The 15,963-nt window shown below is 36.4% G+C and overlaps 2 protein-coding genes across 6 annotated transcripts in view; one reads left to right on the forward strand and one right to left on the reverse strand.

Annotated features, from left to right (window-relative positions):
• The window catches only part of matn4 (matrilin 4), a 48,443-nt gene extending 38,558 nt beyond the window's left edge, over positions 1 to 9,885 (reverse strand). For 3 of the 5 annotated variants that reach the window (XM_079841623.1, XM_079841622.1, XM_079841621.1), the window contains exon 1: positions 9,703 to 9,852. The gene's annotated coding sequence lies outside the window, so the exon portion shown is untranslated. Of the gene's footprint in view, positions 1 to 9,702 lie in introns of all 5 variants that reach the window. The other 2 variants (XM_079841625.1, XM_079841624.1) reach the window with 1 other exon arrangement.
• The window catches only part of rbpjl (recombination signal binding protein for immunoglobulin kappa J region-like), a gene marked incomplete at both ends in the record, with an annotated part of 28,162 nt that continues 18,971 nt past the window's right edge, over positions 6,773 to 15,963 (forward strand). The window contains 6 exons of the mRNA XM_079841311.1: positions 6,773 to 6,806; positions 9,629 to 9,707; positions 13,360 to 13,494; positions 13,827 to 13,897; positions 13,969 to 14,084; positions 15,210 to 15,384. Coding sequence (XP_079697437.1) covers positions 6,773 to 6,806; positions 9,629 to 9,707; positions 13,360 to 13,494; positions 13,827 to 13,897; positions 13,969 to 14,084; positions 15,210 to 15,384 — 610 coding nt within the window. The remainder of the gene's footprint in view (positions 6,807 to 9,628; positions 9,708 to 13,359; positions 13,495 to 13,826; positions 13,898 to 13,968; positions 14,085 to 15,209; positions 15,385 to 15,963) is intronic.

The raw sequence follows: 15,963 nt of genomic DNA on the forward strand, positions 1-15,963 counted from the left end.
TTTCATTTTAAGACCATACACTACTGTTCAAAAGTTTGAGGCAAGTAAGCTTTTTTTTTGGTTACCCTTTATTTTACAGTATGTGTAGTTACTAGTAATAAAAAGTAACTAGATGGGTTAAGGTTAGGTTTAGGGATTGGTTCAGTGTTAGTACCTATAGTTATAAACCAGTTTTTGGAAATAATGGAAATAATAAGTACATAGTGCTGAACTGTAAAATAAAGTGTTATCTTTTTTTTCTCAGAAGGACACTTTAAACTGATCAAGAGTGACAGTAAAACATGTATATTGTTACAAACGAAACAGATCAAATTGAAAGTTTGGTAACACTTTAGGAAGGGGAACACATATTCACTATTAACTATGACTTTTGCCTCAATAAACTCCTAATTTACTGCTTATTAGGGGTGTAACGGTACATGTATTCATACCGGACCGCTTCGGTACGGGGCTTCAGGTACAGTGCACGTGTGTACCAAGCCTCCCGCACTCATGTTAAAAACTGAAGGCAAAACGTCTCGATCGGCCCCAGGTGGCTGGTCCCAGTATAACTCATAAACCCTGCCCCTCCGTGTATTCTAATTAGGGCTGTGCAATATATCGAAATATCGCAAATGTACATATCGCAAGGGCACGCAATATCTGAATGATTTTAATAGGCTACTTCAACATTGTGAAAAGTGTACATTTTAGGTCGACGCGTATAGCAGAGAACAGACTGGGCACACGACTGTTACTTATGTGACTTGCTTGATGTTAAAAAGAGTTATTAAATACAATAACTTGCGAAAAACAACTCCTTGCAGTCTCGTGCTGTCTTACACACACACAGTTCTTTTTTTCGTGTCTTGTTACACACTCGAACTGTCAAATACACACACAGTTATGTCAAAATGGCTGTCTTGATGAGTATTCATGTAAACACAGTCGGTTATGCTTTAAGTGAAGGATATCAGTTGGGGAAAGAAATAGATTTTACACACTTAAAGCAATATCGTATCGCAATATTTAACAAGGACATCGCATTTTTCTTCAATATCGCACAGCCCTAATTCTAAGGGATGCGAGAAAAACTAAACAATCAAATTACACTTCAAATTATTTTTTCCCAAAGTTGGTTCCTGTTAGTGATGCACCGATCATGATTTTACATGGCCGATTCCGATTTTTTTTCAATAAAACTGGCCGATTCCGATACCGATTTCCGATTATTATTTTTTTACACAATAAAAGAACGAAAGTATACATGAACAAGATGTTTATTTGGTATTTAACAGGATAAATTGGCTTTTGGCTAATGAAAAAAAGTCCGCAATCTGAAATTAACGGGACATTGAATTGGAAATTAAAAGGCTGAAAGGTGAAATTAAAGGCAACAACTGCATATTCTGCAATCCAAACAAAGATGTTACTTAAATCAGCATTTGTTTTTAAATTCAGTGTAAAGAAAAATAGTATTTACCAGTGAAATTAAATAAAACCAAAGTATATCATTGTTCAAAATGTTAAATCAAATAATGTTTAGTGCAACGAAAAAAACTAAGATGCTACAGCAGGTGCTTTTTAAATCAAATTAAGTCACTGTAATTTTAAGGTAAAATAAAAATGATCATAGGCTACAGAACTGATAGTATTTCATTTCAAAAGTGCATGCATGTTCTTCTTTAGGCTACAAAAAGAAGTATTTCGGCTTTGTCACAAGTTAGTCTGTTTCGTTCTCATCCGATCCAACACGTGAGAAGCTGAGCTGAACAAACGCTCATTATCTGCGCTTGTGCAGGCGGAGAGGGAAGCTCGCGCAGGAAAGCGGCTCTTCATTCCCTTTAGCATCTCGTCTCTTCCCTCAGTTCTCCAGTTTCCATTTGTAACACACAAGTGACATGTTCGCGAATGATTGCAATATAGGCGCGTATGTGCACGCGGGCGCACTTCCGGAAAAATCGGCAGAAAAATGCAAAGAAAACCGGTTGCCGATCGCGCGCTAGAAGCAAAAACCGGCCGGTTCCGGTTTTTGGCCAGTCAACCGGTGCATCCCTAGTTTCTGTCATTGTAGGCAGTTTTTATCATGATGATTTCATTTCACGTGTTTTTTAAGTTTAGTTGTAGGTAGTTATTTGATGCTATAAAAACGAGGGGTGTGACGTCATGATTGACAGCTGAGACTGACGGCTTCTCAGAGTGAAGTTGTCACTAGCTTTAATTTCTACATTTTCATAACTGTTGATTTCACACCGACATAATGGATTGTTCTTCATCTGCGAAAGTGTGGGTGGGCTTTTGATATCACGCCTCTACTACACAGACTCCGTCCCAAATCTGCGCAAGATGTCAGCGCCATATTCAGACGTCGGCGGCTTCACTTTTCTTCAGTGGAAGGTAGTGAAGACACGTCGTCCATATTTTTTTACGGTTTATGGTGTGTACCGAATGCAATCTAACAGTCAGCTTGTTTTACACGCGGCACACACTTAAATCACGAATATATTAAGTATTCAGTCCATTATCACGAAATTAAATCGATAAATGCCGTTTTGACGCTCTTTAATGTGACGTGATGGATCACGGTGTAGTTCAAGTGGTGGCGCACGAGTGAACATGATCATCTCTTCCTAAAGAATAAGTCACATGAATCAACAGCTGAAGGCATGTAGAGGATACATTACAACTTACTGAAGCGTATCATATGTTGTGTAATCGCTCAGTGTTTCAGTGGTGAAAACATCTTGAGAACAATGTCACGCAGCATCACATTTACCTCAGAAGTCATTCAGTGTCCACAGCTGTTAGTTCACTAGAGAAATCAACTCTTTCCCTAAGTATATGCTCTATATTTGTCACAATCACTAGTGAGAGTGCCCCTGATTACCACCTGAGGGCACTCCACCCCGGACTGTCACTCCAACACAAACTACATTACCCATAATCCTTTGCTCGGACTCACTCATTGTGTCTCGTCACATAATTACCCAATTACCCCAGCCTATAAAAACCTTGTTCACTCTGTCATTCACTGTGAAGTCTTGTTTGTCTATACTGCATTTCTGAGCATTCTCCCATGTTTCATGTTCATGATTTCCCACTTGCCTGTCTCTTGTCTTGTTTGCCTTATTGGACTGATTACATGTTATGACCTCTTGCCTGTTTGATGACTACGAGTGTGGATTACCCTTTAATAAAGCTGCATTTGGATGCCCTACCTTCTGTGTCAGAGCAGTATGTTATAGAGTGAACATGGTTTATATAGGCTGGGGTAATGAGGTAATGAGGTGACGAGACACAGGTGCAAACAATGAGTGATGATGAGTCTGGGCAAAGGATTATGGGTAATGTAGTTTGTGATGGAGTGACAGTCCGGGGTGGAGTGCCCTCTGGTGGTAATCAGGGGCACTCTCACTGGTGATTGTGACAATATTAGCCTATATATTGATTATATTCTACTGAACCTGTTAGTGATGTCTGGATTATTTAATGTATGTTTAAAAGAATCTGTCAAGAAAATTATATTAATGATTATATTTCAACAACGAATTGAAGTAAAAACAATTTTATAATTAGATTTAGAAGTTAATACAAAAACTGCCTTATGTGAAGTTTACATGTTTGCACACAATGTGTTATTTGAGTGTTGATTATTATACCTAAACATAAATAGCAACTGAATTTAAGCTAATAAGTTTGGGCTCTGCTGTTAACCTTTAATATTACAGTAATGTGCAAGTAAGGCTCCCTATATAGTTTACACTTTACAGCATTTGCAGAGATCATTTTTTTTATCTTTAAGAAACTTTTAGTTATAATTGAATTCATTTAAGGACAGGCAATTTTTTATTTAGTTTTCTCTCCCCTGCTGTACTGAACCGTCAGTTTTGTGTACCGTTATACCCCCACTGCTTATTAATAGTAAGGTAGTTGTTAAGTTTAGGTATTGGGTATGATTAAGGGATGTAGAATATGGTCATGCAGAAAAAGGCATTACTATGTGCCTTATAAGTACTAATAATCAGCCATATCCTAGTAATATCCAACATGATCACATGAGAATGCGTATCATTAGTACGAGTGTGCAATGTCGTGCATATGATACGCACTTTATGGCGTGTAAATGACACGCTCTTGGATAGGGTGGGGTTGGGGGGGTTCATGCGTATAATACGGCATAAAGTGCGAATCATATGAACGCGAAAAACTGCGTAGCATATGCACGCCAAAATTCATTCCACGACATTGCACACTCATATTATTTAAAACGCATTTTCGTGTGATCGGGCTCTAATATGCATGCTAATAAGCAACTAGTTAATAGTGAGAATTGAACCCTAAAATAAAGTGTTACCGAAAGTTTTTTCTTTCTATTCATTAAAGAATCCTGTAAATATATAAAACATTTTCCACACAAATATTGAGACACAACTGATTCTAACATTAAACATTTAAAAAAAAAAAAAGTTTTTAGAGCCACAAATCATCATATTACGCTGCGTCCCAATTCACATACTATCTGTACGAAATAGTATTTGAAAAAATAATTGGTATGTCCCAAATCGTAGTATGTTGAGTATTCAAAAGATTCCCGGATGGTTTACTATTTCTGGTCAGAATCCGAAGTGCGGATCGACGCACACTCTAACGGCTGATATTGCCCACAACCCATTGCGAGTTCGACGAGGATTCGATTAGAACTACAAACGCTGATAAAAAGTGTTAAAAACTACAAACATGGCGGATGTGCGAGTCTGACGGTTAAGTAGAGAAGATAAAAGGGTTTGAGTGGGCAATTATCAGTATTTAACCTGGCGAAAAAATATTTATTCAATATTATGCATCATTATATTTAAACTGCAAACACATGAGGAAAGTCTCTTAAAGACCCACGAATGGCAGATCAACATAATTTCTCCCCGATACGGTAGGAAATTAACTTGAATGTGGAGGATTTTAACTGAGGATGATTGACTGGGCAGTTTAAACGGTGGCGGGATGCACGTGACTAAGTGACACAGTCCGTTAAAGATGACAAAGTAGTCCCAAACCTTGCATACTCTTCTGCTACACACTCAAAAGTATGTACTTTTTCTTCACAAAAAGAGTACATACTTTTAGGTCGTAGTATAAGTAGGCGAATTGGGACGCAGCATTAGAATGATTTCTGAAGGATCATGTGACTCTCAAGACTGGAGTAATGATGCTGAAAATTCAGCTTTGATCACAGGATATAAATTACACTTTAAAATACATTCAAACAGAAAACATCTATTTAAGATTGTAATATTATTTCATAATAGTAGAGTTTTTACTGTATTTTTAATTGTAAAAATGCAGCCTTGGTGAGTAGAAGAGACTTCTTTCAAAAACTAAATTTCAAAAAATGTTTAATTAAATCAAACATTTGAATAGCAGCTTCTGATGTGAACGCTCTCATTTGTTAACATTAGTGCGAGAAAAATATACACGGCTTTATCATCATCTTTGGTAGATAAAAATCATACAAATTTGAAATACCAAGAGGGTGAGTAACTAATGACCCCCTAATTTAATAGATATTGCACATGCATCCCTGTATACTCATAGATATGTATACGTAGATGCCTCATTCGACCGCTCCAGGCACGTCGACACGCCGCCATTTTAGAACGGTCAACACTTCAGATGCTGTCGTCACTCAGTAGTAAAAAAAAAAAATTAATTCCAAGATTTGAATGTTCACAAAAGCGTGTTCATGACAGGTTTTGACCGTTCGAAAATGGCGGACGGCTAACGTATAGCGGCCCATAGAAACAGTCGCTAATGGGGAATCTAGGTATACATATCTATGTGTATACTACCCTCAGCGTGAAATCTTCATTTGCAGTGACCTCTATGACCAGTGCTGGTTTGTGGTTTCTCTAAGCCTTGATGAAGACTCTGTCGGTTGCAGTGGCATCCAGGTAGACTTCAGTCCCCTGTGTGCTAATACAATGAAGCCTTCTGTGCTATATGTGTACATTAGGCTCTGAGTGTGTGCGTACGAGCTGCGGAGGCGCTTTGATTATTTCAGCACTGTATGGTCAGTCACACACACATCATACTGGCAGACACCCAATAAATTCAGAAGATTAAAGTGGCTGTTTAATGTTTACAGAGAATTTGGATGGCAGCCCATGACCCTACATTATGCACATCTAGCAGACATATAAAGAGGTGCTGTTATTTGACTTTGCAATTGTGAACCGGCTTTGAAGAACATGCAGACCCTTGTAAAGCATTTGCTGATTTAATGAACACACACCCCCCATTTCACAATTTTAGGCCATGCATCTGGAAATGATGCAAATTCCATGTGACTACCAAGTTGTGTAAAATCACTTATCCTTTTCAACTATGATTCCTGTTTGCTTGTTGGTAGTAACTTAAAAACCAGATGGTTTGGTGTCCATGTTCTCCCAACAACATAATCGGCAATAAATGTCACCCACATTTAATTCTTATTGGACTTCACGTCTCATTCGGTGTTGACTTGTATCAGTAACTGCTTGCCACGTGGAGGGAGGGGTGAGAATCCAGCACCTGAGTACAGGTGACTATCTCTGGAAGCAAACATGCATATAGATTTACTAATACCCCTATGAGGCTGATAACACGGTTATTGGAATTGGAGAGGTCTTCTTACAACCGAGCTTTGAGAGTTATACTGTCGTCACATTGCGAAAGGAGATATTAAAGTAAAGCATGAACAGCAGTGGCTCTGTACAGGTCTTTATGAAGATTTCATAGCGTCTGATGTTCACCTGACCAAATGCAGGACCAAAGGAAAGGACACAGAGAAACAGGTCAGTTTCGAGAAACATGTTAGGCATTGTTTAAAAAAAAAAAAAGTTTTATTAATCTTTTATTTATATTAGATAATATTTGTGTTTATTGATTAAAAAAAAAAATATATATATATATATATAAAAAAATCATAAAAGAGAAACATGCATGTTTACAATGGTGGGCATTCTTTTAAGCGAAAGAAATTCCTACATTTTATTTAGATTATATCATTTATTATATAATATTTGTATTTATTGATTAACAATAAAAAAAATATATAAAAAGATAACCATGTTAACAATGGTGGGCATTTATTTAAGAAAAAAATCATTTATATTTGCCATAATTTTCCTGACAATTACTGTAAAAATAAATAAAACAATATTATTTATATAATATTTATTATTATTAAAAATATATATTTTTTTTAAATCCCCAAATTCTCATTAATGTAAAGCATTAAAATGATTGTTGTCAGATCGATTAATAGCAATTAACCATATCTAACATAAAAGTGTGTATAATATACACATATATATATATATATATATACACACACACACACATCCAAAACGTGTCTGAGTTGAAACGCTCTTCATTTACATACATACATGTATATATGTGTACATTATATACATAAATAGATGCGATTAATCAATTTGACAGCACTAATTAATATATATATATTTTATATATATATTAATTAGTACTGTCAAATTGATTAATCACGATTAATCGCATCTATCATACATTTATGTATATAATGTACACATACATGCGTGTAATGTCTGTGTGTATATATATATATTACATATATACACACACAAAGAAACACAAACACACATATATATAAAATTAAGAGCGTTTAAACTCAGACACGTTTTGATATACACACATTTTTATGTTAGATACGGTTAATCGATCTGACAATCATTTTACTGCTTTACATTAATGAGAATTTGGGGATTTTTAAAACGATTTTTTTATGATAATAAATAAAAATATTGTTTTATTTATTTTTATAGTAATTGTCAGAGAAATTATGGCAAATATACATGTTTTTTTCTTAAATAAATGTTCACCATTGTTAACATGGTTCTCTTGTACAAACACATATATTATATTAACACAAACTTATGTTAGATGCGATTAATCCCCATTAATCGATTTGACATCACTAATTAAAATAAATAAATATTGATTCTCAGTATAAATGAAAGGCAGTACAACAAATGCTACATTTACTGCTTTACAATTTTAAAATAACAGCATTTATTATTCATATACATTCATGAGAAAGGGTGGGGGAAATGTTCCTAATCTTAATCTTGGTACCAATATTCTTTAAGCAAAGTATAAGTTGACTCAGAGGTAAAAAAATTTTAATTTAGTAGAATAAAAAGTCCAGAGATTGACTGTTTCAGAGTAACAGAGGAGTGAGAAAAGGTGACAGGCAGTAAAAAAAAAAAAGAAGAGTGACAGCACATTTCTTCCAGTGTGCTGAGTATATTTGGGAAAACTGTTTAAGCTTCCCAGATCCCAGCTCTAGCCCAAAGGGATCTCCATGGGTTAAAGCATCGCAGTGTAAACATTTCTCTCAGACAGACCAAAGAAAAACCCAGTGTGAGGTAGTGAGAGAGAAGAAGGAGGGCTAATGGAGGAAAAATGGCAAGCGTGGTTTGTTTCGAAGCAGATTGACTGACAGCTTCAGATTAACTAACAGCAACTTCTTGTTAAAGTAGGATTGAAAGCAGATGTGACGCTTTGCTACTAATAGCGGTTTCGCCTCCAGCCAACCACTGTGCACCTAAAGCATTTAACACTGGTCTGTCCCAAAACCAAGGGAGCACCCTACCTAGACAGCATTGTGGAAATGCTGTTTAGGTTGTAGGCTCACTAGTTTCAGACACAGCCAGTCTGTTACTGATCTATATTTAGATTCGTTCAGCTCTTGGCTGTGTTCAGGATGGAGTAGGCTAGTGTAGGCTACTACTGTCACAGTTATAAAATATGCAAGAATAAAAGTTTCAAACATTAGTCATATAACCTCAAGATGTTGCATATTTAATTCAACTATTCAGGGCATCAATTAAATAAATGTTGCAGTTTATATTCCACTTGAGAGAAGGCTATTGCATTGTGGGAGACAGTATTCCAGTGTGTTTTGGCTGTATACTGCACACTGTAATGTTTAATGGATACAGAAAAACTACAAACTGTGCACACAGCATACTAATGCAGATGTTGTATGAATATTATGTTAATAAGCTACTTTAAACAAATGCACTTTTCGCTGGTAGGCTATAAAAGTAGCACGGGATGCGACCATATAACAATGCTATTATCTTGAAAATGGGTCACATAACATTTAAGAACACACATAGATATTATTTATTAAATAAATCAAGTGTATTTTTAACTAAATATCGCGACAGACATTTATTTATTTCCACAAGTACATCATCATTCTCAAAACTTGCCTAAATTAAGACATTTATTTATTTGAGATCGACTGAATTTGATATTATATTTAAAAACATTGATATATTTAAAATGTGGTATTTTATTATTATTTAATTAATTTAAAAAAGTTTTTTTTTTTCCTCAGGGAAAATTACAAGAGACTGTAAAATAGCGCGAAAATATTGTCCGGCTAATGTTGCTCACATTTAATATGTTTAACCATTTCACAACTGCCATTTAAAACATTTGTTCCGAAATGATATATTAATATATATTTTTTTAGAAGGTCACTCTCCAGTTCGTTAAACAACTCCACGTACAACTCAATTAAACCCATTAAAACAACAGAAACGATATTTTCCTCTGAATTCTCCAGGATTGGCCATTGTGGACTCTACGGAAGCCTCTCGTCACCTGTACACAATCACACCAGACGCCTGCTTCACTCACCTCAGGTAATGACACAGGTACACACTCTCCTGTGGGCAACGGTATCCAAAAAACACGACCCTGAAGTCTTTCAGGAAGCCTATTAAAAAGAGTCAAACAGTTCCTCAAGGTGAGTAGTAACCTCTCCAGGCGATTATTCAGGGATAGAGTGAACAGTCAGGACATTGGCCAGGTATTAAATCTACACAGGACGTTTAAAATGTAGATCCCACCCCCGTCCGAAATGGGAAGAGCAGGCAGGATTTCTTTGGGGGGTTGCAGAAGGAGAGAGAGAGAACATTAACGCTTTCTTTTAGTGAGCCTTCAGAAATTCCTTGCGGTTCTGCTTTAGTCCACGACTGATGCACGAGAAGCCATTAGTGAACAGAGCTGACTTTATCAGTCTGCATTTCATTTACAGTGTTATTTTCTTTATAGGCTTTCTATGAAATATTAATAGTGTCTGTATTAGGGTAGTCGACTAATAATGTTTAAGATCTTAGAGTGCATGAAGGGAAAGTGTTGTAACTGGTCGTTTAAAGTTAACCCCAACATTTGTTCCAAACCTGTATGAATTTTTGGTCCCCATTGAAATGCATAGTATTTTTTCTTCTTTACTATGGAAGTCTATAATTTATACAGGTTTGGAATAACTTGAGGGTGAGTAAATTACAAATTTCATTTTTGGGTGAACTATCCCTGATGACGATAAAGGAGTTTGAAGGAAAATGTTAAAATAGTTTTAGATAGCATGACCTTTGTCAAAAAGATTTCAACAGTGTGCAGTAATAAAAAAAGCCAAACACAGGGATCAAATTTGACCTCCATTCTCCTAATGCGCTCGAAGTAGAAAATAACATCATTGCCTTTGACCCCTGAATCCTCCTGGGAATGCCTTGAATAAAAACCCAGGCACACTGAAACATCCTAAACCTGTGGGGAATTATGTGAGTTTTCAATTAAAGCATTTTAATTCTAATACATATCTTAATACACTTAATTCTGCTGGGAAATGCCACATTTATATCACAGAAAATTATGCACTGTTAAAAAATCTAGGCCAAAAGATTACCAATAATATTAATTAAATACAACCATTTCGAATTGAGAAACAAATAACTGCAAATAAATCATATAAAACAATCAAGTTAAATAAATATTGCAGTGTTATGGGATTTATCGTCTTTCATTAGAAATGCGAAGTGCTTAATAGTCCACATGGAAAATGAAAAACCTGTCAACCCTCATGTCATTCCAATCCTATGATACTTTGACACATTCTTAACGTTTTAATAAAACATGCATCGTGAGATACTTCTGGGATAAATGATTTATTGGGATATATAATGTAATATATAGGATATATTACCCCAAATGTGACCCTGGAGCACAACCAGTCATAAGTCACACGGGTATATTTGTGGCAATAGCCAACAATACATTGTATGGGTCAAAATTATCCATTTTTCTTTTATGCCAGAAACCAAAGATCATGTTCCATGAAGATATTTTGTAAATTGCCTACCCTAAAAATCAAAAATGTATTATTAGTAGTGATATGCATTGCTAAGGACTTTATTTGGACAACTTTGAAGGCGATTTTCTCAATATTTAGATTTTTTTGCACCCTCAGATTCCAGATTTAAAAATCATTTTTCCAGCCAAATTGTCCAATCCTAACAAACCCTACATCAATGGAAAGCTTATTCATCAGCTTTCATATGTATACATCTCAATTTCAAAAATGTACCCTTATGACAAATCTGTGCATGTATAACATTTTCTAGCACTATAAAAGTGTTCTTTATTTTTTTTTTTAAGTGATGGGAAAGTGTCATGTTTAATCAAAAAATGTTGTCATCATTTACTCACCCTTATGATGTTCCAAAACCTGTATGAGTTTCTTTCTTCAGTTGAACACAAAATAATATATTTTTAAGAATTTTGGTAATCACATTCTTCAAAATACTTTCTTTTATGAGCTCAGCAGAACTAATCATAGATATAAAGGACAGCCAAAAAAGCTGTTAATGCCCCTAGATTCTACATTAATATCAATATTTAAATTGTGTCACGATATAAAGAACTATATTCTATGTGTAAACGTTTGAGCCACTGAAGGCAAGTTGAAGTGCTGAGCTGACTTGACTTACAGAGAACAATACTCGACAAGGACACATTGCAAACATGAGGGCTTAAATACACAAAGACTAATGACTAACAAGACAAACCTGTGAACAATCAAGACAATGAACCAATGACATAACTGAACTGAGAACACATGACTAAATCAACCAATAGGTGTGTTCGACATCGGCTGTGGCTGGATGTAATCGATCGGGGAAAGTAGTCACATGCAGGCGGGAGGAGCTGCAAACGGAGACGTGAAGTCGGACACTTTCTGCGTCCCGTAGTGACCCTCGTGCTGTGTTTGCATAATTTATCACAGCTGAAGTGAAATAAATGCAATATTTATCAATACACAGATGTTTCAGAGACATTATTGTCATGTAATACTTTACTCAGCGTGTGTTTGTACAAGAATAAAGTTCAACATTTAAAGGGTTAGTTCACCCAAAAATGAAAATTCTGTCATTAATGACTTACCCTCATGTCGTTCGACTCCCGTCAGACCTCCGTTCATCTTCAGAACACAAATGAAGATATTTTAGTTGAAATCTGATGGCTCTGAAAGGCCTCCATTGGCACAATGGCACGGTTCACTCTCAAGACCCTTAAAAGCTACTAAAGACGTCGTTACAAAGTCCATCTCACTACAGTGGTTCTAAAATAACTTTATGGAGTGACGAGAATAGTTTTTGTGCGCAAAAAAACCCTAAATAACGACTTATATAGTGATGACGATTTCAAAACACAGCATCATGAAGCTTCGAAGCGTTATGAATCAGTGAGTCGAATCATGATTCGGATCGCGTGTCAAACCTCCAAACTGCTGAAATCACGTGACTTTGGCGATCCAAACTGCTGAATCGACTCACTGATTCATAACGCTTCAAAGCTTCATGATGCCGTGTTTTGAAATCGTCATCACTATAGAAGTCGTTATTTAGGGTTTTTTTGCGCACAAAAACTATTCTCGTCACTCCATAAAGTTATTGTAGAACCACTGTAGTGAGATGGACTTTGTAACGACGTCTTTAGTACCTTTTAAGGGTCTTGAGAGTGAAAAGTGCATTGTGCCAATGGAGGCCTTTCAGAGCCATCAGATTTCAACTAAAATATCTTCATTTGTGTCCCGAAGATGAACGGAGGTCTTACGGGTGTCGAACGACATGAGGGTAAGTCATTAATGACAGAATTTTCATTTTTGGGTGAACCAACCCTTTAAGCCTACACTATCAAAGAAGTGGAGTCTTTTTTTATATCAGTTTTATTTTGATAAACATGACAATATAACATTGCGACTACATGAAAGGAGGTTTTACTGTTATAAAAAACAGATTTGTGCGCATTAGTGGAGCTGACGGTTTTAGAATAAACACGAAACACACGTGATCGCTGACAAACAGGAAGCTTGAACATGAAACAAAACCCAAACACACCGTGACACTATGATAGAATCTTTGAGAATTGCAGATAGTTTACTTTGGAGTTGATGCATTTTGATTTACCACCCTTTTACCAGTTTAAAAGAAATATGTTTGTGCATCACTATAGGGAGGAACAAAATTTCCCCTTGTTGCAAAAAGTAACCAGAGATTCAGTGAGGCAATACCTTCAATTCAGACCCGACCAATCAGTGATCATCTTGCATGCCAAAGTTGCCCAGAAGTCTTATGGGAATGAGAAAAGGTAAAACAAATTACATCTGTGCATTTACATTTTCAAAATGTGAAATATACATGCACACACACACACACTGAAAATCAGCTGGTTTAGCTGATGGGAAAATGTCTAAACCAAATATTTGTTGGACAAATCACATAATATCAGCTTTTTTTTGGATCATGGAAGCCGGTTTGTTCCTGGTTCAAGATGGTCTACTAGTTTTGTCCAGCTTGACTAACCAGTTTGGACCAGATTATGCCTAGCTAGAACCCATCTACCATGTTCCAAATGGTTGTTTAGCCATATTTCCACCAGGTTCTTTGATCTCACCAATAATGGTTTGTGTGTTTCCATAGGTTTTTCTGTCCTCCTCCTTGTGTGTACCTCACTGGGAATGGATGGAAACTCAGACAGGAGCAGCTTAAAGGTCAGTTGCTTGTGAGCCACATCTTCTTACCTTTGCAATTCACTCTAATTTTCCCATTTATATTCACACAGCGTCAGGTCTAGGTGAGTCCAGTTGTCGGCTTTTCGGTTACATGGGTCTGGACAGCTCCACGGATCCACGGACAGACAGTTTCAAGCTGAGCTTTGAGGAGCAGACAGACAAGAGGGTGAGACATTGCCAAAGCACAGCGATCAAAGAGGAGAGAGTCTGTCAGGCTTATGAGAGAACGTGACTGCTGTGTGCACAGAGAGATTTAGAGATGGGATCATATGTTTATTCTACCTGGATTACAACTAGGTTTATGTAAGGAGGGCAGTTGGATGAACAAAGAATATGGGCTTGATCTTTTAGCTGCTTTATTCCTTCCCACAGGAAATAATAATCACAAACAGGATCTCTTTAATATCAAGACAGCAATGAGATTAAAGGGTTAGTTCGCCCAAAAAGTTAAGATCTATTTTTAATGAAATCTGAAAGCGTTCTGTCCCTCTATTGATAGCTATGCAACTACCACTTCGACGCTTCAAAAAGTTCATAAAGAGATTGTAAAACTAATCCATAAATTGAGCGATTTAGTCCAAAATTTCATCTATGATGAACAGATTTAATTTAGGCTTTTATTCACATATAAATATTGATCAGCAAACAACCAAACTTGTTTGATGCACGAGAATTAACCTCATTGGTTCTTGCTGAAGCTCAAACGTGATGCGTAACACGAGAATGAACCTCATTGGTTCTTGCTGAAGCTCAAACGTGCTGCGTAACACGAGAATGAACCTCATTGGCTCTTACTGAAGCTCAAATGTTCTGCGTAACACGAGAATGAACCTCATTGGTTCTTGCTGAAGCTCAAACGTTCTGGGCAACACGAGAATGAACCTCATTGGTTCTTGAGGAAGCTCAAAAGTTCTGTGTAACACGAGAATGAACCTCATTGGTTCTTGCTGAAGCTCAAACGTTTCGGCGCAACACGAGAATGAACCTCATTGGTTCTTGAGGAAGCTCAAAAGTTCTGTGTAACACGAGAATGAACCTCATTGGTTCTTGAGAATGAACATGCTTGAGCTTCCGTTTACCACAACTGATGTGTGAGTGGATCAATATTTAAATGTGAATAAAAGCTACTTTTTAAAAATTTATTCAAAAACAGTTTATACCGTAATTTTTTATCAAATAAATGCAGCCTTAATGAGCATAAGAGACTTCCTTTACTTTCAAACACAAGCTTTTGAACTTTTGTAAATGTTAACAACTGACCCATTTGTGTGTATTTCATTCTATCTTTCAGATGTTTGCCTGCGCTAAAACCTTGTATATCTCAGACACCGACAAACGAAAGCACTTTCGCCTGCTGCTTCACCTGTTTCACAGCGGAGGGCAGGAAATCGGCACGTTTAACAGCAGACTCATTAAAGTCATCTCCAAACCCTCGCAGAAGAGGCAGTCCATGAAGAATGCTGACCGTGAGTCTGTGCAATTCTGAAAATATATAAACGATACACATTCAGTCCAAAATCCAGTTTTAAGGTTATAGTTCATGACTAATTTCAGCCTACAATTTATCGTTTTTTCACAAATTATAAATATTTTTTTAGTTTTGTTAGCTAAACTGGACCCACTTTATATTAGGTGGCCTTAACTACTATGTACTAACATTTTAATTAATCATTTGATACAATGCACTTATTGTGTACATACATGTTTTTACATTGTACTTACATTTTTAAAAATACCTGTACCAGTTGACACTTCCCTTACACCTAACCCTACCCTTAAACTTACCCATACCACCACACCTGTCCCTAACCCTACCCATATCCCACCTCAATATCAGCAAAGGTGTTTTGCAATACAATATGAACACAGTAAGTACATTGTACTTATTTTTTGATGTAAGTACATAGTAGTTAAGGCCACCTAATATAAAGTGGGGCCGCTAAACACCATGATACAAAACCTATTGAATAGACTGTTCTAGGGCTGGGCGATATATCGCATGACATTGTTTGGCGCATCTCATCAGTAAAGCCGGTTCCTTGATT

This window comes from Gobio gobio (genome assembly GCF_949357685.1).
Source record: "Gobio gobio genome assembly, chromosome: 17".
Classification (NCBI taxonomy): domain Eukaryota; kingdom Metazoa; phylum Chordata; class Actinopteri; order Cypriniformes; family Gobionidae; genus Gobio; species Gobio gobio.